The sequence below is a fragment of the Cladophialophora yegresii genome, assembly GCF_000585515.1.
Source record: "Cladophialophora yegresii CBS 114405 chromosome Unknown aczIN-supercont1.2, whole genome shotgun sequence".
NCBI lineage: Eukaryota > Fungi > Ascomycota > Eurotiomycetes > Chaetothyriales > Herpotrichiellaceae > Cladophialophora > Cladophialophora yegresii.
Genome location: NW_006913046.1, coordinates 4,713,846 through 4,738,906, shown reverse-complemented (window position 1 = coordinate 4,738,906; position 25,061 = coordinate 4,713,846). Strand labels below are relative to the sequence as shown.

At 55.5% G+C, this 25,061-nt stretch overlaps 10 protein-coding genes across 10 annotated transcripts; 5 read left to right on the top strand and 5 right to left on the bottom strand.

Annotated features, from left to right (window-relative positions):
* Positions 1-1,095: 1,095 nt before the first annotated feature.
* A1O7_03631 (uncharacterized protein) lies at positions 1,096-3,127 on the bottom strand (the record flags this gene model as incomplete). The annotated part of the gene is made up of 5 exons (XM_007757649.1): positions 1,096-1,840; positions 1,896-2,308; positions 2,362-2,471; positions 2,522-2,822; positions 2,891-3,127. The coding sequence occupies 5 exons, from the start codon at positions 3,125-3,127 to the stop codon at positions 1,096-1,098; spliced, it is 1,806 nt and encodes a 601-aa protein (XP_007755839.1).
* Positions 3,128-3,725: 598 nt separating this feature from the next.
* A1O7_03630 (uncharacterized protein) lies at positions 3,726-5,837 on the top strand (the record flags this gene model as incomplete). The annotated part of the gene is made up of 6 exons (XM_007757648.1): positions 3,726-4,017; positions 4,074-4,255; positions 4,320-4,423; positions 4,480-4,619; positions 4,686-4,875; positions 4,940-5,837. 6 exons carry the CDS (start codon positions 3,726-3,728, stop codon positions 5,835-5,837), a joined length of 1,806 nt encoding a protein of 601 aa, XP_007755838.1.
* Positions 5,838-5,957: 120 nt separating this feature from the next.
* On the bottom strand, positions 5,958-8,296 carry A1O7_03629 (uncharacterized protein; the record flags this gene model as incomplete). The annotated part of the gene is made up of 7 exons (XM_007757647.1): positions 5,958-6,435; positions 6,546-6,720; positions 6,781-7,139; positions 7,191-7,211; positions 7,265-7,385; positions 7,436-7,469; positions 7,526-8,296. The coding sequence occupies 7 exons, from the start codon at positions 8,294-8,296 to the stop codon at positions 5,958-5,960; spliced, it is 1,959 nt and encodes a 652-aa protein (XP_007755837.1).
* An 895-nt stretch (positions 8,297-9,191) lies between these two features.
* Positions 9,192-10,586, bottom strand: A1O7_03628 (homogentisate 1,2-dioxygenase; the record flags this gene model as incomplete). Its single annotated transcript, XM_007757646.1, has 2 exons — positions 9,192-10,470; positions 10,519-10,586. The coding sequence occupies 2 exons, from the start codon at positions 10,584-10,586 to the stop codon at positions 9,192-9,194; spliced, it is 1,347 nt and encodes a 448-aa protein (XP_007755836.1).
* A 385-nt stretch (positions 10,587-10,971) lies between these two features.
* On the top strand, positions 10,972-12,334 carry A1O7_03627 (fumarylacetoacetase; the record flags this gene model as incomplete). The annotated part of the gene is made up of 2 exons (XM_007757645.1): positions 10,972-11,920; positions 11,982-12,334. The coding sequence occupies 2 exons, from the start codon at positions 10,972-10,974 to the stop codon at positions 12,332-12,334; spliced, it is 1,302 nt and encodes a 433-aa protein (XP_007755835.1).
* Positions 12,335-12,899: 565 nt separating this feature from the next.
* Positions 12,900-14,809, top strand: A1O7_03626 (phenylacetate 2-hydroxylase; the record flags this gene model as incomplete). The annotated part of the gene is made up of 4 exons (XM_007757644.1): positions 12,900-13,190; positions 13,263-13,902; positions 14,010-14,332; positions 14,426-14,809. 4 exons carry the CDS (start codon positions 12,900-12,902, stop codon positions 14,807-14,809), a joined length of 1,638 nt encoding a protein of 545 aa, XP_007755834.1.
* Positions 14,810-15,108: 299 nt separating this feature from the next.
* Positions 15,109-15,997, bottom strand: A1O7_03625 (uncharacterized protein; the record flags this gene model as incomplete). Its single annotated transcript, XM_007757643.1, has 2 exons — positions 15,109-15,465; positions 15,563-15,997. The coding sequence occupies 2 exons, from the start codon at positions 15,995-15,997 to the stop codon at positions 15,109-15,111; spliced, it is 792 nt and encodes a 263-aa protein (XP_007755833.1).
* A 4,091-nt stretch (positions 15,998-20,088) lies between these two features.
* On the top strand, positions 20,089-20,661 carry A1O7_03624 (uncharacterized protein; the record flags this gene model as incomplete). The annotated part of the gene is made up of 1 exon (XM_007757642.1): positions 20,089-20,661. One exon carries the CDS (start codon positions 20,089-20,091, stop codon positions 20,659-20,661), a length of 573 nt encoding a protein of 190 aa, XP_007755832.1.
* Positions 20,662-21,810: 1,149 nt separating this feature from the next.
* Positions 21,811-22,362, top strand: A1O7_03623 (uncharacterized protein; the record flags this gene model as incomplete). The annotated part of the gene is made up of 1 exon (XM_007757641.1): positions 21,811-22,362. The coding sequence occupies one exon, from the start codon at positions 21,811-21,813 to the stop codon at positions 22,360-22,362; it is 552 nt and encodes a 183-aa protein (XP_007755831.1).
* A 578-nt stretch (positions 22,363-22,940) lies between these two features.
* Positions 22,941-24,349, bottom strand: A1O7_03622 (uncharacterized protein; the record flags this gene model as incomplete). The annotated part of the gene is made up of 3 exons (XM_007757640.1): positions 22,941-23,691; positions 23,774-23,985; positions 24,107-24,349. 3 exons carry the CDS (start codon positions 24,347-24,349, stop codon positions 22,941-22,943), a joined length of 1,206 nt encoding a protein of 401 aa, XP_007755830.1.
* Positions 24,350-25,061: the final 712 nt, after the last annotated feature.

Genomic DNA, 25,061 nt, shown 5'->3' with positions numbered 1-25,061 from the left:
CATACGATACCGATGTAGTACAGTTCGTGATGGAGTAGTAGCAGAATTCAACGTTGCACGGTGGTTCAGGATCGACGGCGCTCGAGAGTGCCGGCTCCTCTACTGTGACAACATCTACAGTGTCACCAGCAAAAACTCCGTCAGGTAGCACCAACTCTGCTGCTGGCGTCCTCAGGAGCCGGCGTTTGTTAACCCTTCTGGGAACTGGGGTGTAACTCGCTGTGTGGTCACTTCATTGATCAGGAGGATGGCGGGATCCTCGGCATCCATGTCGTTGCTGCTTGTCATGTTGACTTTTCACATATGCTCTTCCTTCGCGCTCAGAAATCAACTATACTTTCATATCAGAATACTTCCCTACCAAGTGCTACTTTCCAATAGTATCGCAATGCGTATCTATCTAGGCATGTTTGAGACTGTTAACATACACTCTTGACAACCATTACAAACAATTCAGCTGGGGTCGAGATGTGTGACTCAATTGGAGGACATGATGAATTTCAGGAAGACCCAGCTATATAGTTACGAAGGCCTATGTAAACAATACGGTATCGTACAATAGGGGGTATGGCCCAGTACACCTCTTGGCACTGTCTGGCCAACCCTTCGGATAACCTTCCCAGTTACAGATGGACTTGAGACTCGGCACGTGAAAACGCGCAGTGGCACCGGAACCCGTCAGATAAGCATCGCGACATACCACACCAGAATAAAGACCTACACATCCCTTATGCTTGATCAACCTACTTGCTTCCACACTGATGATTTTAGGGTGTACCGCATAGCTGGTCACCTACGCTTCAAGTTGCAGATCAAACCACACATGTTCAAGAACAGCGAGGGATCTCTATCCTCCTGTTCACATAAAGCGGCGTCTTCACCATGGTTTCATTTGGAACTTCTGTCCCACTTTGGGCTGGCATGCTGGGAAGAATGCTGCAACTAACTAGCTGGCCTATCAACAAGGAGGATAAATCGGAGGAATAGCAAAAAGGAGCCAAAGGTCCGCCCCTCCCTCCTTATGTCGTGCGTTCCTAACAGCGATGGGAGCTATTCACAAAGTTTGACTCTGCTTGCCCAAGAACAATGGAGTTTTCATGCCGCTTTATGACCATGGTCTTCACCATGGTGTTGTTTAGCATGCAATTCTTCCACGGGAGCTTCGACACGATAATCCATCAGTGTGCGTAGGTCGGCCAGGAAGTAGCACAACAACACGGCGACTGCTGATATCGGGGCCGCAATGATGAAGACTAGGCGCAGGGAATCGGCCGATGCTTGCTTCGCCGCAGCGGCGCAGGCGGCGAGGACTGACGGCGTCACTCCAGCTATTTCGCCCAGCGCATCGCCGTCTTTGCGAAGAAATGCCTGTACAAACTCGGGGACTGAGCTTGCGGGGACCCCGGTTTTGGCAGCGGCCGAGGCGACCATGGCAGGTAATTTCTTGCCGATGGAGTCGGTAAAGACCGCCGTGTACACCGAGACACCGACTGTCAGAGCGAGAGCACGAGTTGTCGTGAGGACGGCGGTCGAAGTCGCGATGAGATGATGCGGCGTGCAAAGCTGGATAGCGGCGACGAGCAGAGCCAGGATCACCCCAAATCCCAGCCCTGTGAGCACGGCGAACGCTATCGCACTGACCGATTCACCGGGTTGGATCGTGGCGAAGCCGACCAGCCCGCCAGTCAAGAAGAGGTATCCTGCAGCAATCCCCCCCCGCACGCTGCGCAGCTTGGTGCTAAGATAGCCAAAAAGTGCACTTCCGAGGAAACAGCCGACGTAAAAACCTTCCTGACGGGCCACCACCTCCATGGGATCGGTGGTGAAGAGCGACTCGGTCCTATCGGCGTTCGTGGTTAATAAGGGGAGGGCCGAAGAAAGGGTGGGAAGCTCACATGACTGGATAGAAGATGACGAAGGAGGCGCCGACAAATCCTTCGATAAACATGAGAAGGGTAGAGATCCACGCCGTCCGGCCAGCCCCATTTGGTCCCGTGAAGAGTTCGTGGGTGAAGATACCGGTTTTGGTACCGAGCCACTCGTACAAACCAAATGCGACCAGGAAGACACCCCCGATGATGAGCGTGGACAATACCCTTGCGTTCGTCCAGGCGTACAGACCGCCTCCTAGACTCAAGCCGGTCAGGAACAGTGTGAGACCAACGGTGACCAAGAAAGAACCCGGCCAGTCCATCCGGCCAAGCTTTTGCCATGCAGAAAGATGATCAAGCCTTGTATGCCGCTTGGGAGGCCGGTAGCCGACGAAAATGCCAATGGTGGTCAATCCCCAAAGACCCATTTGTACCCACTGTGAAGGACGTTAGCATGCGGATCAAAGAACAGGATGCTGTCCTCTTATACATAGAAATTCCGCCATCCTCCTACGCCGTCCGTTTGCAAAAACGCGCCGAGGATGACCGGTGCGATCATGGCCCCTACAAAGCCGCCAATCTGCATACAAGCTTGTACCACTTTGACAGGGTCAACTCGGGTTGCCATCCTCGTCGATAGAGCTACTTACTTGGCCGCCATTTGCGGGGGACGATCTCGCTCGGGACGCAGTAAGCCAGTGGGACCGACGCGAACCCAACTCCAATCAATGTTTGACCGGCAATGACCTGATACAAAGATCGAGACCGAGGGACGATAGCAGCACCGACCACTGATATGAGAGACGACCCGACGAGCAACGTCTTGCGAGCCTGGAACAGATCTGACCCAGAAGATATCACCGGTCCAAGGACCGCTTGGACGAGTGAAAGGGCATTGGGAACCCAAGACTGCAGATTCTGCTGACCGAATTCCCCTGCGATCGTTCCAAGCTGCACGAGGATTTTGGTTAGCACGGGACTTTTCTCTTTTCTCGACAGGGACCGTCTCATTCACTGACAAATACTGGTGGGCCATTCAGCGCAATAAGTTGCACCATGTTCAGCATGACCATCGCCGCGAGCGCGATCCAAGTCCGGGCGTGGAGGATGGGCTCTTGGTCAGCCTCGTCGTAGTCGAGATTCGTCTCTGGAGAATGGACGATCTCCACCTGTTGCGCCGCTGGACAGGATTTCTCGTCAGCGTCGTCACTGGCAACCTGTGCGGGCGCCTCGTGCTTGGTAAACCCCAAAGCCATGTCGAGAAGGCGGCTAATGCTTCTGGCACCTCGCTTTCTGGTAGAGAATGTCGTGACTGCGTAGACCACAGTCTCTGACAAATCTCTATTTAAGTCCCTCGACCTTTCCCCGTGCTCGTAAGACTCCCCCGGGGTCCACCGGAAATGCCGCCAGATGGACGAGGAGAATCTAAGACTGCCAAGTAAGTTTTTCCAGCCACCACAACGCCCCAGAATGCCCCGATGAAGGTGGTCGGGGGAACCATCGCAGCCGCGTGAAAGCTAGGTTTTCGCTAGCAACCTCTGCACTCGTAGCAGGGGCGATGCTGTCCGAGGTTGCTGACCGGTTTACGAGCATGCCGGCGGCTATGTTGATGCCGCCGGGAATTCCGCCTACACAAAGCGGGTGGAGATGAAACCTCCCAAGCATTCTGCTCCCTCCCGGTACCACCACTGTTGGGTGACTGTGCTGCCGGCTCAGAATTACCAAGCACTTTCCTTGTCGTTCACGTATGTAATCGGTGTTGAAAAGGCCGACATGCCAGGAGAAGCACGAGGCCACATCAACGAGGCTAAATAAGGCCGGATAGTCGACCACCACGATTTCACGCCTCTAGCCATGGCGACCAAGTTCTGCGACGGGGGGATTGAAGTCGCATTCACGCCAGCCAACCGCGACTTCAGCAAACGCTGGAAGGCTTTCGGTCCCTCCAAAGAAGTGCTTCCGAAAGGATGGCGCAAAGAGCCAGGTCGGCGCCCCTTGGACAGTGACCTGATTTTCGAAAGGGATGTGCCCGTTGTTCTGCGAGACGGGTGCAAGATATATATGGACGTCTTCCGACCTCCATCTTCGGACAGCACACCCGTCGCGGCCATTGTGGCATGGAGTCCGTACGGGAAACAAGGGAATGGTACGTCGTTCAGCCGTTCCTGATCGCTGGGAAATCAGCCCCTAAGCTCCCCGCAGGCTTCCAGAGTCTGGATCGTGTCCCCTGGCGGGCTGGGATTCCCAAGGACTGGACAAGCGATCTCGAGAAGTTCGAGGCTCCCGATCCCGCCGAATGGTGTCCACGAGGCTATGCGATCGTCAACATTGACGTTCGCGGCACCTTCGACTCGGAAGGAGATCAGGTTGCCCAAGGAACACAAGTGAGTATAAACCCCCCAACTTACAAGCTGTCACCGTCCATCCTAACCGCGTGCCACGGTCCAGGAAGGCCGAGACGGTTACGACGCCGTCGAATCCATTGCTTCGCACTCGTGGTGCAATGGTGCCGTTGCCTTTGCCGGCAACTCGTGGCTTGGAATCTCCCAGTGGTAGATCACAGCCTTGATAGCGCCACCCGGGTTCATGGAGCTCACACACCGTCCAGGTTCATCGCGGCCGAGAGACCGCCTCATCTGAAGGCCATTGCTCCTTGGGAGGGTTTGGCCGACGTCTACTGCGAGATGCTCGGCCGAGGGGGCATTCCGAACCCTTCATTTGTAGACTATCGGGGCGAAGGCTACTGCGGTAAGACATGACCGTAAAGCTGTTCCACCGGCCTCCCACGCTGACAAGGCCTTTTCAACATGCCAGGCAAGAATGGCCGTGAAGATCTCGGCGCGATGATCCGCAAGTATCCGCTCTTCAACGAGTACTGGGCGGATAAACGCGCCAAACTGACCCAAATCAACGTCCCCGTCTACGCCCTGGCCAGTTTCTCCAGCGGCATACACACTCTGGGCTCCATCAAGGGCTTTTTGTTCTCATCCACCAAAGACAAATGGTGAGTAGTTTGTCCCCCCCCCCAAAGTGGTCGCTCCTACGAATACCCCTGATAATACCGACAGGCTTCGAATTCACCACACGCAAGAGTGGCACGACCTGTATCAAAAGTCGGCAAACGACGATCTCCAGAAGTTCTTCGACCGCTACCTCTACGGGAAAGCCAATGGCTGGGAGTCCACCCCCCGGGTCCGGCACAGCCTGCTCGGCTTCAACATCCCTTCGGTCGTGGACCGGCCGGAGCCTGTCTACCCACCCACCTACGTCCGGCACCGAACATTCTACCTAAACGGTCAATCTGCCGCTCTCGAGGAAGGCGGTCCGCCCCCCGAGCCGTCGACGTCGAGCTACACCTCCGACTCGTGGGACGACGACGGCGCGCACTTCACCTTCACGTTCGGCGGATACACCGAGCTGATCGGGTTCTCCCAGGCCAAATTGTACGTGTCGTGCGCCGAAACGGATGACCTCGACGTCTACGTGATTGTGCGCAAGCTGGACGCCCACGGCCGGGCCTTGAAGCACCTCAACATCCCCCTCGACAGTCTCCCGGCCGGGACCACGCCCGACGACGTCCCCGACCTGAACATCTTCAAGTACCTCGGCCCCAACGGCCGACTCCGCGCCTCGCATCGCCGGCTGGGCGCCGACCCGAGCATCCCGGCCGAGCAAAGCGCGATGCTCGCGCCCGCCATGGCCTACCACGCCCACGACCAGGAGGAGAAGATTCCCCCGGGCCAGATCGTGTGTGTCGACATTCCGCTGTGGCCCGGAGGGATCGTTTTCCAGCCGGGGGAAGCCATGCGGCTCGAAATCAAGGGCCACGAGGTGACGTTGCCGGAGTTTCCGCAGCTGTACCGCGCCGGCGAGAACCGCAACCGTGGAAAGCACGTCGTATACTCCGGACCGGAACACCCATCCTCGATCGTGGTGTCCCTGGCTGCAGGACGCCCTTCTAAATAGAGCGTGCTCAAAAGGAGGAAGGAAGGCGTGCTAGATGATCATAGGGAGTGCTTAAAGGGGGAGAAGCCTGAGTGCAAGCAAGACTCAAGAAACAGAGGCTATATTTGTAGTATGAATCAATCATGTTCCCAAAAATTCCAGCTCCTGTGCCCACCGTGTCCAGAATGAAGCCTGCTTGCCGTCATCGAGGGGATAGCTGTTGAGCCAACCGAGATCGCCCATGGTCTCCTCATCCTCGATAACCCCCGCCGTCGGATACGGCTGCAACAGCGGTTCCACGCCTCCGGGCCCTTCGGCCTGCTCAAAGGATGTGGGCAGGAGCAGTGCACCGTCGCCAAAATCCACCCCACGCGTTGACGGCCCCTGCGCTCCGTCCAATGCGGGCTGCGGAGCCCTTTTCGCCCGAGCGAGCGAGCGCTTGATGATCGCGGTCGCAGTCCGGGCAACCAGGCACTCATCCATGGCTTGCAGGATCAGCACGGCACGGTCAATGTGGACGAAGAGGTTGTCGAGCGCGTGCTGGCTGGTCGCCAGTTGTTGGAAGACGGCGGCGAGCAGAATGCTGACGGCAAACAACGTATACGTGGCGTTATACCACCTGGCATCAGGATGAATCAGCGACGGACAGGCTCAGACATGAAAAGACATCAAACTCTTGAGCTACAGCTCCGGGGGCGGGGGGAGGGTGGGGGGAGAATTGGTACGTACCACGTCTGAAAGAAATGGTCGCTCAAGAATGTGTTGTATATGAGGTCAATCGTACTTTCGGCGGCCTCTAGACACTTGCGCTGACACTCGCGCACGGACATGGCATCGGCTGATGCGTCGCTGACTGATTGGGTCATGAATGCGGCGTGGACCATCATGCGCAGGTTCAGGTAGCCTAGACACCCGTCAGAAGGCACCTGTTCCGTGCAAAAGGGGGTTTGGTCTTGATACTTACGCAGCTGGAGCACGACGGACTGTTTCTTAGCGCGGCTGGCCCGACCGCTTTGCCTGAGGGATTGGCCTGGAACCTGGTGGTGGTCGATGCGGAGGTAGGCTGGGATCTGCTCGTGCCAACTACATAAGCCGGCATCGAGGGTCTGTGCCCGCTGGAGCTTCTCGTCCATCTCGCAGGGGACCGTGTACAGAGCGAGTGCCACTTGTCGCATGATCCTCGAGAGATGCACCATGCAGGGGACAATGTCTAGAGCGTTGGTGTTCGACCGTGCTTTTCCCACAGATTTGAGGGAAAGGTCTTGTGTATGGTATTCGTCAGGCCCGAGGCTGTCAGGTCGGCCCAGTGCAAAGCTGGTCTGTCTTGATGGAAGTCAGTGCTCGGCTACTCCTGGGAGTGGCTTTTTGTCGTACATGTCCAGACAATAGACAGCCCTGGTCACATCAGCGAATCATCAACGGAACGTCCAAAGTCTCGCGTAACGTACCACCATGTTTTCGCTGCCATCATCGAAGCTCTCGGGTCAGTGACGTCCGGGCTGATTGGTCGTCGATTGATTCCGATCGCCAATGAAGTTCTGGCCGCTTGACCGGAGTATAGATAGGCCACTAACAAACCATATCAGGCCATGTGTCGAACAAAACGCAGCCTCACGTACCATGAGGGTTGAGTTCGTGCTGATATATCTTGCTCTGAGTGGGGTTGGTGTTAGTTTCGAAGCGTCGAAGCATGTACCGGAAATCCTCACCATCATGTAGAAGCATTGGACCATCTCGATGTCCGTCGTCGTGCCGAGCCGTGTCACGATGGCGAGCGCTCGATTGAACAGCCTGCGACTCCAAGTAAAACGATCGGCTCCGGCAATCTCGGGGGTTTCAAAAGTCATGACGAGGCTGCCCAGACTCAAGGTTGCATAGTAAAGCGCCACGAAAGACAGCGGTTGCTTTTCGGGCGAGTTGAACCAGAGGTCCTCGCAACGACCCAGAAAGACGTCTTCATCGAAAATTGGTTGGATGTGGTGGATGTTGGAGAAGTAGGTGTCCAAAAATCGTCTCGCAACACGGAAGTGGAATCGGTCGGAGCTGGTACTGGCCTCTGGCGCCGCCTGCCGGTCGTGCGGCGTGTCGGGGCAGAACTCGGTGTTGTGCAGGAGTGAGGCTAACGAGCACCTCGACTGTCCGCCGACGGGGTCGGTGGTCTGGCTGTTTGATAACATTTCCATGTGACGGAGGAACGCCACGGAGGATGATGATCCGTAGAATTCGAGGTTGCTGGTGTGCAGGTTCGTGTCCATCACGTCCGACGCCGCCCTTTGTGGCGTGCTCGAGACCGAACCGGCACGGTTCATATTCATAGAAGACAAAGCAGGCTGCTTCCGCGTCTCGTTGGTCGGTAGAAGACGGGTAGCTGTTCGTTCGACGGGCTCTGCGTGGCTCAGGGCATTTGGCCACGACTCGACGTTGTTCGGCTCGGATTCTATGACGGGAGATTGATGGAGCCGTAGAGAGTCAGGATCCATCCTCTGTGGCTCGATTTGCATGATAGGTCTGTGTATGTAGATGGTCAGGCCAGAGGTACATGCACAGTCGAAGAAGGGTCACTTGCCGTGATCGTGGTCTCCTGTCGCGATGGACACGAGAATATGTGCATTCTAAGCCATGATCTGATTCTTTGCGTGAGCCAGCTATGCAAGGAAAGCCAAAGACCACCGAACGCTTACCCACGCAATATGTGCACGGCTGGTCCTCGCTGCAGCGGTTTTTCCTGGTCCGGCATACCTCACATGCCTGAAGCGCCCTGGCGCGCTTGCGCCGTCCGCTTTGCAGCATTCTTCGACAGATGCAACCTTGGGACCGATGCTTGATATGAGAGTTGATGCAGATCACCGTCTGCGGGCAGCCCTAGGAGGAGTCAGAAGAGTCCTTGCCGTCGAGTTGGGCGGCGTGCAAGGCAATACCAAGCATATGGTGGGGAGGTATGAGGTGATGAAAGACGGCGAGGTAGCGAAGTCGGCGCTGATGGTCAAGACAAAGGGAATATGATGGAGGGGCTGTATTGTGTTGTATGGTCTCTAGAGCAGCTTATGAAATGACAGTCATGACTGTGATGGAAACGCAGGCAGCAGTGCCAAGGCGCTAGAGGCCTCACAGCGCCCTCATGGCTGGGTAAAAGCTAAAAGAACTGGACGCCGGCTCCCAGGCCTACAGGACCTGGCTCTAAGGCCTGGACCACTCCCTAGATAGCTAAGGGTTATAGCCTTTACGGTGCTCGGATGCAAATGGCGACGTCCAGCCGGGACCCCACAACCACCTTTCTTCCACCTCGGCGTAGGCTACGGAGCAAGTTATCTTGCTGGCATACACTTGGCATACACGTCTCTTATTACAAGCGATCAATCACTTAATCCGACTTCATCAGCGGTGCTCAGGCGGCGGACAGAATTGATCCTGCAATCCTCCCCAGCTCTCCTCGGAATAATCGGGCTGTCGTTTGGCGCACTTGGTCAACCCCCAGTCCGTGATCCCAACCATATAACAGCTCTCGAACATGAAAGCCATACTTCCTATCCCAACTTTGACAGGCACCAGCTCCTCGTTCGAGGCTTTGTCGAAGGCCGCCCTGTCCGGGCCATGGCTGCTCATGCAATTGTGGAGGCTGGCCCCGGCTGCTTGGAAGCCTCCTTTCCCACCCTCCTTGGCGATATAAGATCCGTGTATCAGGCCCATGAACTCGCTCATGCAATTCCGATGGTACGATGGGGGCCGGAACGTATCTTCGGCGACGAGCCAACGCGGCGGGAAAATGACAAAGTCCGCAATAGCGGTGCCGGGATGTGCATTGGAGGTGGCGGTGAGCACAGTGTTTAAAGACGGGTCTGGGTGATCGTATGAGATGGTGCCGATGGTGTTGAATCGACCCAGATCGTATTTGTAAGGGTAGTATCTCCCTTCCCACGCAACCACGTCAAATGGTGTATGAGTTTGGCTCGCCCGGAAGAGTTGGCCCCGGAATTTGTTGTATACCAGCCAGTCCGACTTGGTGTCGTGGCTGTACGCGGCGACGGGGATTTGAAAATCTCGGGCGTTGGCCAAACAATTGGATCCTATAGGTCCCAGCTCGGGAAGCTGAAAGTGGCCATTATAGATCTCGAGAGCATATCCCCTGATCGGCTGCTCATCCACTAGATCCACGCGGTATCTGATCCCACGGGGTAAGACACAGATTTCGTTCGGTCGGACAAGCAGCCGGCCCATCTCGGTCTGGATGTCGAGCGCCCCTTGTTGCGGCACGATCAGCATGTCGCCGTCCGCATCATAGAAAGCAGTTTTGTCGGCCATCGACCGGGTGGCACCATAGATATAATATGCGACGCCGTTTTTCAAGGCAGGATCTCCGGCCCCAGCAACCATGTTCAGCCCGCGAATCCAGTCCACGTCGGCGTTGACGTCAAAGGGATCCCATCGAAGTTGGTCAGGAATGTAATTGAACCTGGTCTCCAGACTTTGGTCCGTAGACACAGGCGCAAACGTCGCATGAGACGCCGAGGGGATGATGCGATACACCCATGTCTGCTGGTTTTCCCACCGGGGCGCCGTGAATGCAGTGCCGGAGATCTTCTCTGCATACAGGCCGTAGGGGCATTTCTGCGGTGAGTTTTGGCCGATGGGCAGTGCTCCCAAGATGGCCTCCGTTCTAAGCACGGAGTTAGCGTCGGTGTATCAATATCTTCAAGCCACCCACTCCACATTGGCCAGGAAACCAGTCTGGTACGTATATTTCTCTGGGATCTCAAAGGTCGTGTATGGCATCTTGACGGTTCAACTTGTCTGGAATTATGATTGCTGAGATGCGTCCGCAGCACAAGATTGCTCCGTACTTGAACCGCTTTTCTCGATGTTGTAGAAGAACTACATGTCACCTGACGGAACTGTTCCAAACTTGCGTGTTTGTCATCTACAGTGATATGAGGGGTCTTATGCCTGAGATGGATCATGGCGTGGTCCAGCACTTCGGAAGCATTTCCGTGGTCAAAGGAATTGAGGATGACATCCGCCGGGAAACCCGCCTGAATGCTTCACAGTTGCCAGAGCCTCGAGGACAACATGTGAGTGTCAAGCGATAAAACATGAAGAGAGGAAAAGAAGGGATGTGGTGTCTTCAGACAAGTGTGCTCTAAGAGACAGATCAGCAGAGATGGGAGCGAGCAGTTGGTTGGATATCCCCAAAGGGTCACATTTCTCGCTGGCCAACATACCATTTGGGATCATCACGAACCCACGAACTGGCGAGAGACATGCAGCAGTGGCTATTGGGAACCTCGTCCTGGATCTACACGAGTTCGCGCATCATCAGGGCTTCACTGGACTTGAAGGCTTCACCCCCAGTCAAATTACAACCTTTTCAACTCCTGCGCTCAACGACTTCGCCGCTCTGGGCCAGGATGTCCATAGAAAGGTTCGCCGATATTTGCAGGATGTCTTTGCAGAGGACACTCCATTCCCGGCCTTGCTGAAACACAACGTCGAATCTCAACGTGCCTGTCTCTTTCAGCAAGACCAGGTCAAGATGCACTTACCCGTGAAGATTGGAGGCTACACCGATTTCTTTGCCGGCAAAAACCACGCGTACAATTGTGGTTGCATATTCCGGGACCCCGCCAAAGCCTTGCAGCCCAACTACCTTCACCTCCCTGTGGCCTACAACTCACGAGCGTCGTCGGTGGTCGTGTCGGGCACCGACGTGCGCCGACCTCTGGGACAATTCTTGCAGAGTCCGTCCGACACCCGGCCCAGCTTTGGCCCATGCCGACGATTGGACATCGAGCTGGAGCTGGGGGCGTTACTATGCAAAGGCAATGACCTGGGTGAACCGATTGATGTGAATGAGGCAGAGAAACACATCTTCGGCTTTGTTTGCTTGAATGATTGGTCGGCTCGGGACATACAGCAATGGGAGGCGGTGCCTTTGGGGCCTTTCTGCGCCAAATCATTCGCGTCGACCATCAGCCCTTGGGTCATTTTGAAAGATGCTCTCGAGCCATTTCATGTTCCGGGGATTCCAAATGAAACGGAGCTGCATCCCTATCTGCGGGAGGCCCGCAAAGAGAATGTCTACGACATCAATCTGGAAGTGGAGCTGAGAGGTACGTTGAGACTGCAGTCCGATTGATGCACTTGGCAAAAACTGATGGATATCAAACACAGCACCTGACGGCGAGTCTGCAATTTTGTCACGCACCAACGCCCGCAATCTCGTATTCTCGTTCGCACAAATGCTCGCCCATCACACCGTGGGCGGCTGCCCTCTGGAAGTCGGTGATCTGATCGGGTCAGGGACCATCAGTGGCACCGAACCTGGGACTTTGGGCTCTTTCCTCGAAGCCTCCAACGGAGGCAAGAGGAGTTTCGATCTATCTGCTACGATCCGCCGGACTTTCCTGGAGGACGGAGACAGTGTTGTCATTCGAGGATGGTGCGGTGATGATGATTCGAACCTGGTGGGCTTTGGCGAGTGCTCAGGAACGATCCTGCCATCGATTAAACCGTCATGGATATAGAGATATATTGCAACCTAGACATACTTGGGCTATCATGGTGCTCGGAAAATATCTGCAATCATAAGTTCCTAACACATTTTCCTTTTACTGGGACACGGGTATCGCGCTGGAAGTCGGCCCTTCACATCTTGTAATGGAAGCAGTCGCTTACAGAAAATCTTCGGCGGCCTCTCTACTTGACCACGGTGTCCAAGAGTCTTGCAAGGACTTCGGTCCATCTTTTCTGCAGGTCTAGCGTTTCGGATGGGAGCCTAGGCCCGAACAACCGCCCTCCCTGTCAGGATCCGAAGATATTGGTCGCTTTCCGCTCGTGCAAGATGCCGCCGGATGTCCCGGGCAAGGCATGGGTAGAAGCGAACAGCTCTTCGCGGTTAGGTGGGTACGTTTGTGTTCGAGAACTCCGGCCAGACTGATCGTAGCTATTGCCCTTGTGCAAGAGGTGAGGTTAGAAATCTTCAAAAAGACGGTAAATCGCCGAAACCACAAAAGCAGAAGGTAGTGAGGACGAGCTGGATCAGTGCCGTGCCCGTTTGCTCTGCTTCACCGACCGAGAATGGGAAGCAGCATGGCAGACCTGCTGCCGGTTGCAGCGGGAAAACTCCCCCGAACGGCGAGGCTCAGCGAGCTTCTGAACACTTCCTTCGCGTGGGTTGCGATCTTTGCTGGGCTGGTGTTTCTGGTCGGGGTGGTATTGATCTTCGACACCACGGACGTCCCGCACATCAGACACATGCCCTCCGTACCTGGGCTTCCCATACTTGGAAGTCTTGCTCAATTGGGGAGCGAGCAGCCCCGGCGGCTGGCAGAGTTGTCCAAGAAGTATGGACCGGTATTCCAGATCAGGTTGGGAAACAAAGTGAGCTCCAGAATGCATCTTTACTCATGTCTGAAAAGCAAAGACAGCTAACCGGTCCATCCTTCTGGCCAGAGGTTCGTCGTTGCAAACAGCTTCGATTCCGTCCGGCAACTCTGGGTCGGTAATCAGTCAAGCCTGATCTCGCGGCCGACATTGCACACCTTTCACAATGTGCTGTCTTCATCGCAAGGATTCACCATTGGCACATCACCATGGGATGAATCTTGCAAAAGGCGACGCAAGGCTGCCGCCACTGCATTGAACAGACCTTCTGTTGCGTCTTACATGCCATTTGTCGACTTGGAATCCTATGCCAGCATCAAAGAACTGGTGGACCATATCGGGGGAGGCGAGGGCCAAGTCGACCTCGACCCCTATCCCTTGTTTCAACGCCTGGCACTGAATTTGAGCCTGACTCTTGGCTATGGATTCCGCATTGGCGGCTCGGTCGACAACAATCTTTTGCGTGAGATTATCACTGTTGAACGGAGCATCAGCACCCTCCGAAGCACCAGCAACAACTGGCAAGATTTTGTCCCGCTGCTGAGGATTTTCTCTACGCGGTCTAACCACGCATCTGAGCTTCGGCACCGGCGAGATGTTTACCTGGAATACCTCTTGCAAAGACTGAAGGAAAAGATCGCCAATGGCTCCGACGTCTCTTGTATCACTGGGAACATCCTGCAGGATCCCGAATGCAAGCTAAATCACGGTACGAATTTTGATTTCCTTGACCCTTTTTATTGCTTGGTGTCCGCCTGGGCCGATGAAGATACGTTACAATACGAAAACATCCGCTGACCGGGACATTCCATGTAGCGGAGATCAAATCAATCTGTGTGACGATGATTGCCGGAGGCCTGGATACCACTCCGGCCTGCATGCTGCTAGGCACTGCCATTCTTTCGGGGCCCCAAGGGGCCTCACTGCAGAAGAAGCTCCTCGACGAAATCGACCGCATCTATCCCGACGGAGACGCCTGGGGAAAGTGTCTCGTGGAAGAAAAATGTGCCTACATGATGGCCTTTTGCAAAGAAGTCCTTCGCTTCTGGACGGTCATCCCCATGTCTCTGCCACGAGTGAGCATCAAAGATGTGGTCTACCAAGGGGCAACCATCCCTGCCGGAACGACGTTCCTCATGGTAAGTCGAACACCTGCCCCAGCAGATGAATTCCCCATCCTCCTCGTGTTTTTTCCTCTCGATGAATTGAGTGTGACTGATGTATCACCCAAGAATGCGTGGGCGGCCGATCACGACGCAGATCACTTCCAGGCCCCCGAAGAGTTCAGGCCGGAACGCTTTCTAGACCTCGCAGAAGGCTCGGGGACGCAGCATTTCGCCTTCGGCGCAGGCTCGCGCATGTGCACCGGCTCGCACCTGGCGTACAGGGAGATGTACGTCACGTTTATCCGCATGCTTGTCGCCCTTGAAGTCCTGCCAGCCGAGGATCCGGCGCAGCGCCCGGTCTTGACGGGCCCCCTCGAGTGCAACGCCAACCCGACGGGGCTGTCCATCGAGCCGAAACCGTTCAAGATCGGGTTCCGCGTGCGTGACTGGGGGCGCCTTCGAGAATGGTTTGCGCAGACGGTCGAGGCCACCAGCCACATTGAGCAATGATTAGACAGGGATATGATCTACTCGAGGCCCAGTGGTATCTGTGTCTCTTTGTCAACAAGCCCTTTTTTTCCCCGCCATATTCACGCCGCCTGCCGAGTATCGTTATAGTCCTTTTACTAGGACAGAAGAAAAGATAGACCATGCCCGGCCGTCTTCATTTCTCCGTGGCTGGCCAATGTTAATAAGAATAGTCATTGAAGCAGGCACAGAAGGAGGACGCAATCACGTAGCCATGTTGACGAATGATATTTTCATTTCTGCTACCTTGAACGAACGGGTTTGGTAAGCATAGTCGATTCCTACGCATCTGCCGTTCTTGCCAACTGGAGGATCCAGTCGACGGTCTCCTTCTCGGCCGTCAGGTTCGGCATGTGGCCCGTCCGCACCGCCGTCACATGTACGCTTCGGCCACTTTCCAGCTCCACCCTCTCGATCCAGGATCTTTGCAGATCGGGAGGCCCGACCAGATCCTCCTCGCAGAGCAAGTACGACACGGGAATGTCCCTGTACCCAGTCTGGGTCACCGGGTCGAGGAAGCTTCGGGCCGAGTGCTTGGCAAAGTCCCCGACGATGGCGGCCCCCTCGTCAGGCGGCAGATGTTGGAGGATGAGGCCGGCGGTCGCCGCGGGGTCGGCCATCAGCATCCAGCCATGTTCCTGAAACAATGAGGATTTATGAGCGAGAGTCTCGAGCCGACAGCGGCACGGTCGCGAACAGGAAATGAGCAGGAAAGGGGAGAGGGAAAAGGCTTACATCGACGTCGATGGGAGGATGTTGCTCGGCTGGGACCACGCTTATGGCTCCGCGCGCTGACTGGCCGAGGGCGGGGATGATGGCACTCATGTAGCCCAGCCGAACGATGCCGCCAGGTTTGCCCTGGACCTTGCGCTCCTCCTTGCCCAGGCCTTGGGAGGCTTGGGTCATCGGGACGCCGCCATACGAGTGGCCGACGATGATCACGTCCTTGCCCTCATCGGCCAGCCTTTCGACCTCCCGTGCGAGCACCGCCGCATCGTCGTACATGGAAGGCGCTGTGTGCGCATAGCCTTGTCGGCTGCTGGGTCCTACCGTCGGTGGATGGATGCCCTTGATCTCACATCCCGCTTTGGTGACCGCGTCGAGAAGGGGCTGGTAGAGGGGGAGCAGGCAATACGAGCCCGGGAAGAAGAGAACGAAAATTTGCGACATGGTGATAGTTACGACCAAAGACCCCTTTTGACAGTTCGCGTCGTCGAGGCCAGGACCGTGGCGATTCAGAACGGCCCCCCTTTTGAGCTTTTTCACAAACACTGCAATCGCCCTGGCTGAGACGGACGGGTTTCGGTCGAAATGGTGTGTGTTTGTAATGCTAACACGCGTCGCTCGTTACATCCGCTGGGGGTTGAGAGGGCGTTGGTGCTACTCGTTCCGTCTAGACGGCCCGAGGTGAAGGTTAATGTCGGATTACCCGCCGGCAATTCTGCCACATAATATATTAAAGGACGATTCGTCATGGGGATCGCCCAATGCGAGGCGCGACTTGACCAGGCATTGGTCAATTTGCTGGAATGGGTTTTATGAATGACCTTCAATAGGACAGAGTCGTTACAGACTTTGGGTCACAGGTCCCGTTGACGAGGCTAGAGAAGGCTGACCGAGGCCGGCCAACCGGAGGTGGGCAAAGGGGATGGAAATCTGGCCTCGCTCCCTTTCTTAAAAGAAACTAGTGGGGGATAAAGGATACTTCGTGGTCTATATAATATATACATATATAGCCGAGTTGAGGATAGTGGACGCATAAAGGACCCGTTATATGTGCGAACAGGTACACCAGTCAATCCGAAGTTATTTTAACGTTCAGTTATCTCATTGACGTTTTATCTCTGTGTTTGCTTTCCGTTACCTTCCCTTACATACCTTTCCACTTGCCTCGAGAGTGACCATCACATCTACGTAGTGTAAATTTCGCCCTTACTTCACCTTACCTGGCCCCTCAATCCACATTACCTGACCCTCACTTTCAGCTTTGGATAGAACACAACTGGTGACAGTACTTGCAGCCTGCGGTGTGACCTGTCCTAAAGCCGATAGTCCTCGTCCTCTCGTGGTACATGCCGTGATCCTCGTGCTTGTTTCCAATCCCGATGCCATGCCCATCGTCCCAAGTCCGTCCTGGAGCGCAAGTCTACGAGTGAACAAGAAGGGCGAGATACTGATGCGATGGTATTGTTTCGATGCTAGGGATGAGCACAGGGGGTAGCGACAAGAAACAGTCTACAGACCGGAACGCGCCATGCAGGTCCAGGTCGGGCAGCGGAGTAGGCTGGATAGACGAACATGTCCTGGTAGCTCCAGGAAGGAAGCTGTACCACAGTACCCCGATGCAAATGGACCGAAAGTATGACGACCATGACAAGCAGGTGCATACGGAGACAACGGGGGTATGATCGCGTCAAGTCCGGCGCGTTTGTGTTGTGAATCACTCATCTTCATTTTGAAATTGCTGGTGTCAGTTCCTTGCTTTCCCCGGGGCGAAAACCGTGGTTGCGCCATCAGGATGACAGGACTCTGGCGGCGTCGGGCATTATGCGAGTGGCAAAACTACTGAGACATCAGTGCCGTTCCGGCGAGCCAGTCCGCTGCGAGGCCGTCCTATCCTGGCTGTTCGGAATGGTTGAGGGGCCTTTTGACGGCGGGAACACCTTTGACGATCCTCGAGCCATCTCCGCAGGATCGGCAACGTTTTTGGAGTGGCGGTAAGCCGTATCTTGCTGCCTTGTCTAGTCAGAGCCTACCTCGTACATTGCATATCTCCCATTGCTGCCACCAGCGTGTTACCAGGATATGCCGGTCCAGAATGCGTCAATTAGGAAGAGGGATGGACATCAGAGGTTGGCGCGAAAGGACGCAGTCATCTAAGCCGTCAGCATCTGCCATACCTGTGTAGAGAATATTGGCTCCGGACGCTGGTGGGGCTTGAACGACAGGGCACAAGCCTGAACGGGCAGTGGAAAGCGAGACCAAACCCAGCGTCGATCTTGCTCCCAACAGCTTAGAGGGTTTCAAATCCACAGAGTCAGACCCGTTGCTGAGATGTTCGTGACAAAGCAGAAGGACGACGAGGTGATGCTGTGCGCGGTGGGCCGTTTTGATCGTCTGTGATGCTCGGTCGCCGTCACCCAGTTCGAGCGATGGCGTCTCGCAAGTGGTAACTGCGCAGGGTGGACTCCGTACGAGCATGCGTGAGGTGCAGTGGGAGGGAATCGAGCGCTGCGATCTTCGGGCTTAAGGGCGATCGCTCCAAGGGAGGTCTAGAATTTTCCGGAGGGTCTGGATCGGGAGGAGTTGTCATTGCTGAGGATCAAGGAGGGGTCCGAGAAGGGTCATGGACTGCCAGGGACTGCTCGCGAGCATGTCGAGTCGAGACACAGTGAGACTGGGCAAAAGCTCGTACATAAACTCGGATCCGCACCGAGTCGGCAGAAGGAAGAGCCCATGGTGCGCTTAGAAATACTTTTGGTTCTCCAATGACTACTGTGTACATGCGAGGTACCTAGGTGCTGTGTACTATGTATGCTCTGCCGGAAATGCCTCCTGGATAAAACATCCAGGCGAGGTGGGACATGGTCAGCGCCTCTGATGGTCAGCGTGGAAGCTCGTTCCGGCCCAGTCCCGGGCGGTCAAATCCCACTGCATGTGCGCAAGATTTCTGCAGCCGGGGCAGCTACTGTGTACACAGTACGTTTACCGCCAACAGCACAGTCCTTCGGTAATTGATGTGTGATGGCCGCTGGATCGCTTTTACCCACCTCCCGACAAAACGGCGAAAGTACTCCGTACTCCGTACTTTTTGTCCTCTGATGGTAGAGTCACAGCCACGTGGCGACAAGTGGCGGTTGAAGGGAGCAATTTTGCGCTCGCACACAATTGGCTGCTCGATTTCTGGGTAAATCCGGGAAACGTAGTTCCAGGCGTTTCTCATTCGGGGATCTCGAAACCCGACGCCTCAAGACGCTTCCAGAGATGTCCAGAGTTTTCGCGACACTTCACGATACGAGCTACGAGCTCCCCTGGATCCCCCACAAGCCACAGCTGTGATACCCGCGGCATTGAAGCAGACACCGGCTTCGTGCTGAATGCGCCACTCGCCCCATCAGCCGATTGGGACGCTCCGATCTACTGTGTAATGGTTGTATCATTCGTGGCTGCATAATCGAACGGCATTTGCCCCGATTCTCTTCTTAACCTTAACCTTGACACCAAACGGCCTCGACATTGCCACTTCACATTCGCGTCTCGTTCCATGAACGGGGGGAATTTTCCGCGGATAATTTTCACTGCATGAGACGAGGCGTGCCAGAGAAATTTCACGAGGTACTGCCTTCCTCGGACGACCGAACACTTCATTGGACGCGATCTCGCCGTGGCGGGCCTGGCAGAAACAGTGCGCGAGAGCTGAGTTCAAAGTATGAACGAATATACCCGACTTTGTGGTTTCTATTTGCCGCGTAGATCTGGACACTGGAATCCTCGGTAGGCCAGCCACGCACCTCTTCGCCCGTGTCCCCGGAGTCAGAACCACGGCCTCGACGTAACGCAGCCGTCCGTCAAAAGCGACTGCGAAATGCCAAACCGCAAAGAAAGCCAGGAGGGCCGACCGCCTCCGAGACCCGGAGTCACTGACCTCCCGAAATCTCGCGTTAGAATAGGAAGGGCATGCGATCGGTGCAAGGTCAAGAAGAGCAAGGTAAATCTCACCCTCGGTAACAGGCATTGACGGGCTCGACATGCTCGGAATCGGACGTGCTAACCTTTCCGCACAGTGCGATGGCAACGTTCCTTGTTCAACCTGCACCGCAAGTGACAGTACCTGTGAATATAGTGCGCGAAGGCGGAGGGAGGCCAGAGACTGGTATGTGCTCCAAGAAAACCCCCAATACTCGAATTTCAACTTTCAAGCTCTGTAATTTGTGGTCGAAACCTGACGTGTTCCTTATAGGTACTGGGGAATGCAAGACATCATCGACGAAGCGTTGCAGAGACTCTACTGGGCTTGTCGAGAAGGAACCGGGTTCCCAGGAGTCGTCCCGGATGAAAGTGGCGGTCGTGTATCGACGGATGCCATCCTTCGAGGGCTGGGTCTGAGTCCTCCTCGAGTCGACAACCAACGTCCTAGTGGTTCCCGATCGGACTCAATGTTGGATACACAGACTCAACTGCTTCTCCCAAGATCATATCACCCTCCGGATATCCGGCCGCAGCCACCAGTCCCATCACAGAACTTGACAACTCCGTTCACAATGACGCCTCTGTCGACGACCAGCGACGACAGAAATATGTTCGGGGAGAGAATGTCGGATCTAGGGCTGGGGAGGCACAGTACATCGATGATGGAGGTGGATGGAGAAGACGATGGCGTATCGGAGGGGTTTTCTGATAGCATGGCCGATGGTCTCCCCGATGGTTTAGCTGACAGCTTGCCGGACGGCCTCGGTCAGGAGCTCCAGGATGGCATGGACGCCGGTATCGACCCCACAATGCTGCGAAGCGGGCATGCTGGCTCTACTGGCGGATCGACGTATGCGAGTATGGACGCGTTGCCTTTCGGGACTGCGGTACACATGGGCTCCCAGGGGCGCAAAATGCCTGCACAATCGGTGAACCAGTTCAGTGTTCCCACCCTGGGTCAACAGAGGCTGCAGTCCGTCACACAAAGCCTCGGAACCATGGAACAGCAAGTCTGGCAGGGACGACATGACCCCAAGTCAGACGGGCTACTCCCATGGCCCGGAAACATGGCCTCGATGCATCCACAGGGCAAGGCCGACGATGGAGGACGTGGGTTTGATAATGCGCCCGACGGAGAACGATGACCCCGGAGAGTGGCCGATGCAGCAATCCGATCGCTCCTCAGGCTGGAGGAGAAGCAATTGACGCGAACGTGGTCGACCCGGCCTCGATAATTCTACCATAAACCTGCAAAACAGAAGGGCAGGTCAACAAATGCGGTATGAGACGAGAAAGAGAAGAGGCCAGAGCCCAGAGAACGCAGACAACAGAAATAGGTCAAGGGGAGTCGAGTATATCTCTACTCGAAAGCGGAGCATGCAGCAGGGTTTGGAGAGCGCAGGCTGTCCAAGCACGAAGGAGACGCCACGTGTGAGAAAGGAGCAGACACGAGCAGAAGGAAAGATCAAGTCTTAGTCACAGACATCTTGTGGGCATACCACTGTATTTAATGACCAGTGCAAGGAAGGTCGGTGGTCCGTGGTGAGTGGTTGACGGTGCGGGTGGAGCCACACGGGCGGAAAATGTTTCCCCTCAACGGCGGGAATCGAAGCAGCCGAAGGAAAATGAATCCTGAAGGCTTCTGATTGGGCCGAACAGCCCGCGTAGCCAATAGGCACCCCCAGAGCTTAAGCTTACTGTGCAGGGGTGCCGTCATGGGGCCCCGTCCTGGCGACTGCAGGCAGGCCAGGCATAATACCCAGTGACTACACAGTACTGTGTGCCTGCAGCTGCCGCAACTACACAGTAACGGCGTTGTGTTTCTCGAAGCATCCATCCCCCGCGACAACCTCCGAAAGCACGTCTACGTCACACTCTCGGCGACAATGGTTTTACCCGATGCTTGACTGGCTCATGTCATGGGCTCTTGCATGGACTCCGCTATGCCACGCGACCTCTGTTTACGAGTTCGAGGTACGAGTTACACAGTACTCGTATTGTGTTTACGGAGAGTTCACGTTGGGTACATCGTGGTGGCACAAACTGCTGGAACAGAGTAATTACCCTACGTAGATTCTGGGAGGAGTGGAATGAATCTGCTGGCTGTTTGCCGCGGGGCCGGCACCGCAACTAATCACGTGATGGCTATCGATAAGCTCCCGGTTCTGCCTTCTTCGCCTGCGGTCTCACGGCTGTCACTACGGAGGACTCGTAATCCGTAAAGTTCTCTGATTTAACAACCATCCTTCCCAATTTACACAGTAACTGTAGAATACCATAGCCACTCTCTAGGGATGTCGTCCAACGTCGGCCTTTCCACACCCCGCGGGTCCGGCACCTCAGGCTACGTCCAGCGCAACCTCTCCCTCCTGAAACCTCGAGCCGCGGGCGTCGGCGTGCCTTACAGCCTCGACTCCGCGGCAAAGGCGCCACCCAAGGTGCGCAAGCCGGACCAAGAGATCCTGAACCACGACCGACTGAGAGAGATCGAGGTCCAAGTTTTGGAGTTGCGGGAGAAATTGGAGGACGAAGAAGAAGAAGAAATCGACGAGGATAAGATTGACGAGCAGTGCGATCGGTTGAGGGAGAAGTTGACGAGAGAGATGGAGAGAGAGAAGCAGCAACGCACGGGACCTAGGAGGGTCGACGGCAAGGGGCTGAAGAGTTATCAGGTGCACGAGCTGGCTGAGGCCAAGGAACGGGAGAGCGAGCGGTTACGCAGAGCGCTGGGTCTCAAGCCCGGCGAAATTCCAGAGGATGGGGAGCATCCGATGGCGAGGCAGGAGAAGAGGCGGCGCGAACGAGAGGGATTGCAGGAGAAGCCTGATGCCGATGAACGTGCCTGAGTTGATGTTCGGGTCAGGCGAAACGACGACACTATCGTCCCACCGGATGCCGCACCGCTCTGCATCGAATTGCCGCCTTCTATGCCCTCAACCTGCACAAAGTCGCAATGCGGGAAAATGTCAGGCACTCGGGAGCATCTAGCCCAGTCCCAGACACTGCGATCGCCAGGTTTGCCCGAGCCAGAATATCTCTCTACGACATTGCACATCACACCAGCGTCATCGATGCAGACCGCGGCCAAGCACGTCAGTGTCCAAGTGGACTGAATCAAAGACCTGTTAGAGCAGGCCTACAGTGCAGGCTGGACCTGAGGGGGTAATTGGCTACCACGATATGGTGGGATCGCAGTGCAAGTCGCTGGAAATCTCCTCGACGAACTTCAACAATCCAGTGATCCTGTCATCAAAGACGATGCAACCATCCAGGCACATCAGCAGGCGGCCCATTCAACGCAAAGTCTATCTGTGGCGACGCTGTCTTGCGCCCAGGCAAGATCCATAACAACACATGGCAAATCCATTCAGCTTTATCCGACATGATGGATATTTTTAACCTCTGCAACATACACATCCAGCTCTTAATCTACAAGCTCCTCTACAGTATCAGAAAACTGATCCTCATAGTCTGTATCGCCACGCACGATCTTATCCATATTCATCCTGACACTCCACCGGATATTCTGCGTGAAGCCTCTGTCTCTGAACCCCTCGCTCGGCGTCCCCATATCGCTATCCCCAGCCGTCGATCCCGCCGGCCTATGCGACGCAAACACAGTGGGCAGCGTACCCACGCACACGTGGGGGCCATCCCCATCCTGCCCTTCGCACCACTCCCGCAGCATGATATCCACGGGAGCATTCAGGCGATGGAGGCCCAGGCTGTTTAACAGCTTCCGCGCCCCACCTTGTGTCACGGCGTATCCGATCGAGCAGACGCAACCTTCCGGCTGGAACACGATGCGCGAGTGAGCAGGGTATTCTTCGAGGGGCGACCTCTCGTCGGCATCCCAGGTCCGCACGAATTGCGCCTCCGGGACGGTGTCCTCATCTTCGATCACCACGATGTTCGAGCCTCGTTGGATCTGCATCCCACAGTGGCCCAGCCAGAGGACGTCCCATCCATCGCCGTACGGGGAGAGTGGCGCCTCGGTGACGGGGAATGAGAGTCTAGAGAGATGAAGTTGCTGGTCTTCGACTCCTTGTGGGGAGGAGGGCGAGAGCAAGGCTACAGATCCCAGCGCCACGTTCGTCAGCACGTCCCTCACCCGCACGTCCCAGTCGACGTCGGCTTCGAAGATCAGCGCCGTCGTCCAGTTGTGCTCGACAACGCTGGTAGAGGTTAGCCCAGCAAGGTACCCTCTTGAGCTAGGAGCTAGGGGTTCGGGGAGAAGAGCAAGAAGTGGAGACGGACCTCCTCAGAGCATTGACATGGGCGCGCCAACTCCCCCGTAGTGCCGCTTCAGGGTTCTCGACATGCTTGGGCGGGAGGACTTTGTCGAGGACCGTGTCTCCATGCACGCCGTTTATGAATTCGACTTGGATGTTCGAGACAGCCGCCGCCAGGGCCAGTCCGTCCCTGTAGTCGGTCCGTTCGGGAAGGTTGATGGCCAGGATCTTTTCAAACTATGCGTCGACACAAGAAGCACAGCGTCAGTCGGTCTCGCACATTGAGCGGTGGTTGTTTGACGGTGGTGGGGGAACAAGCAACGAGCAATAATCAATGGTCAAGGAGTGACGAGCTTACCCCTAGCGTGGTATTCTGGATCGCACCAAGGGACTTTTGCCGCGCAGCGCTGATGGTACCTCGACCGGAGTCTGAGGGCGCAAGCGATGGTGATCTGACATTAGTAGGCGAGTTGCGGTAACCGAACAATAAGAGGAGAAAGCCAATGAAGGACGCAAAGGCAATGACAGCGACCCGAGAGGGCTGAGTGAAGAGGCGGCTCATTGAGGCCATCAAGCTTTGCGAAACGAAACCTTGGACCATCTTAGCGGATCGAGTGAAGACGGCGCCAGTGAATGGGAGCAAGCATATCATGGTCTCTTTTCCTGCCTTGGTCTGCGTTGAAGCCGTCGACCAAGGGAAGTGAGCACCACAGAAGCAGCATGTGAGCACACACTGAGCAAATAGTGAAAGCATGACAAAAAACTTGCGGAGGTGGCTCGCCTCAGTGAGAGGGAATTGAATGAATAGTTACTCATCCTGCAATCAGGCAGCTTGAGGTTGCTCTGTGTTCCCCTGATGATCTCGTGTTATTCCAGCGGTGCCGGCGCTGATCACCATGCCAGTGTAACAGGTGTACCTCGTACCTGCCCAATTAAGTTTATTCCTGCTGCCTGGACTTTCACCTAACGTTCAACTCACCCTCAGCTTGCTTTAGTATACACGGACCTATATAGATACTTGTTACTGAGATAGAGACCTTCCTCCGAGCACATCACTTATCCCGCAAAAGTACCTAGGTATCTGCGCTGGGCGGACGCGTTCGACGCCTGATATGCTGCTATTCCATGCACACCGGCGCTTGACAATGGTCGACCGACATTTTTGCACAAAGCGGTGCTGCTCTCTACGTAGCTATGAGCTCCGTCCCTCAGTCGTACTGAGAAGCTCAGCTGACACCATGACGATCGATGCCGAGTCTAAAGACAAGGTTCCGTGGTCAGCGCCTGGTAGTCGCCTCAGTCCAAAGCTCATT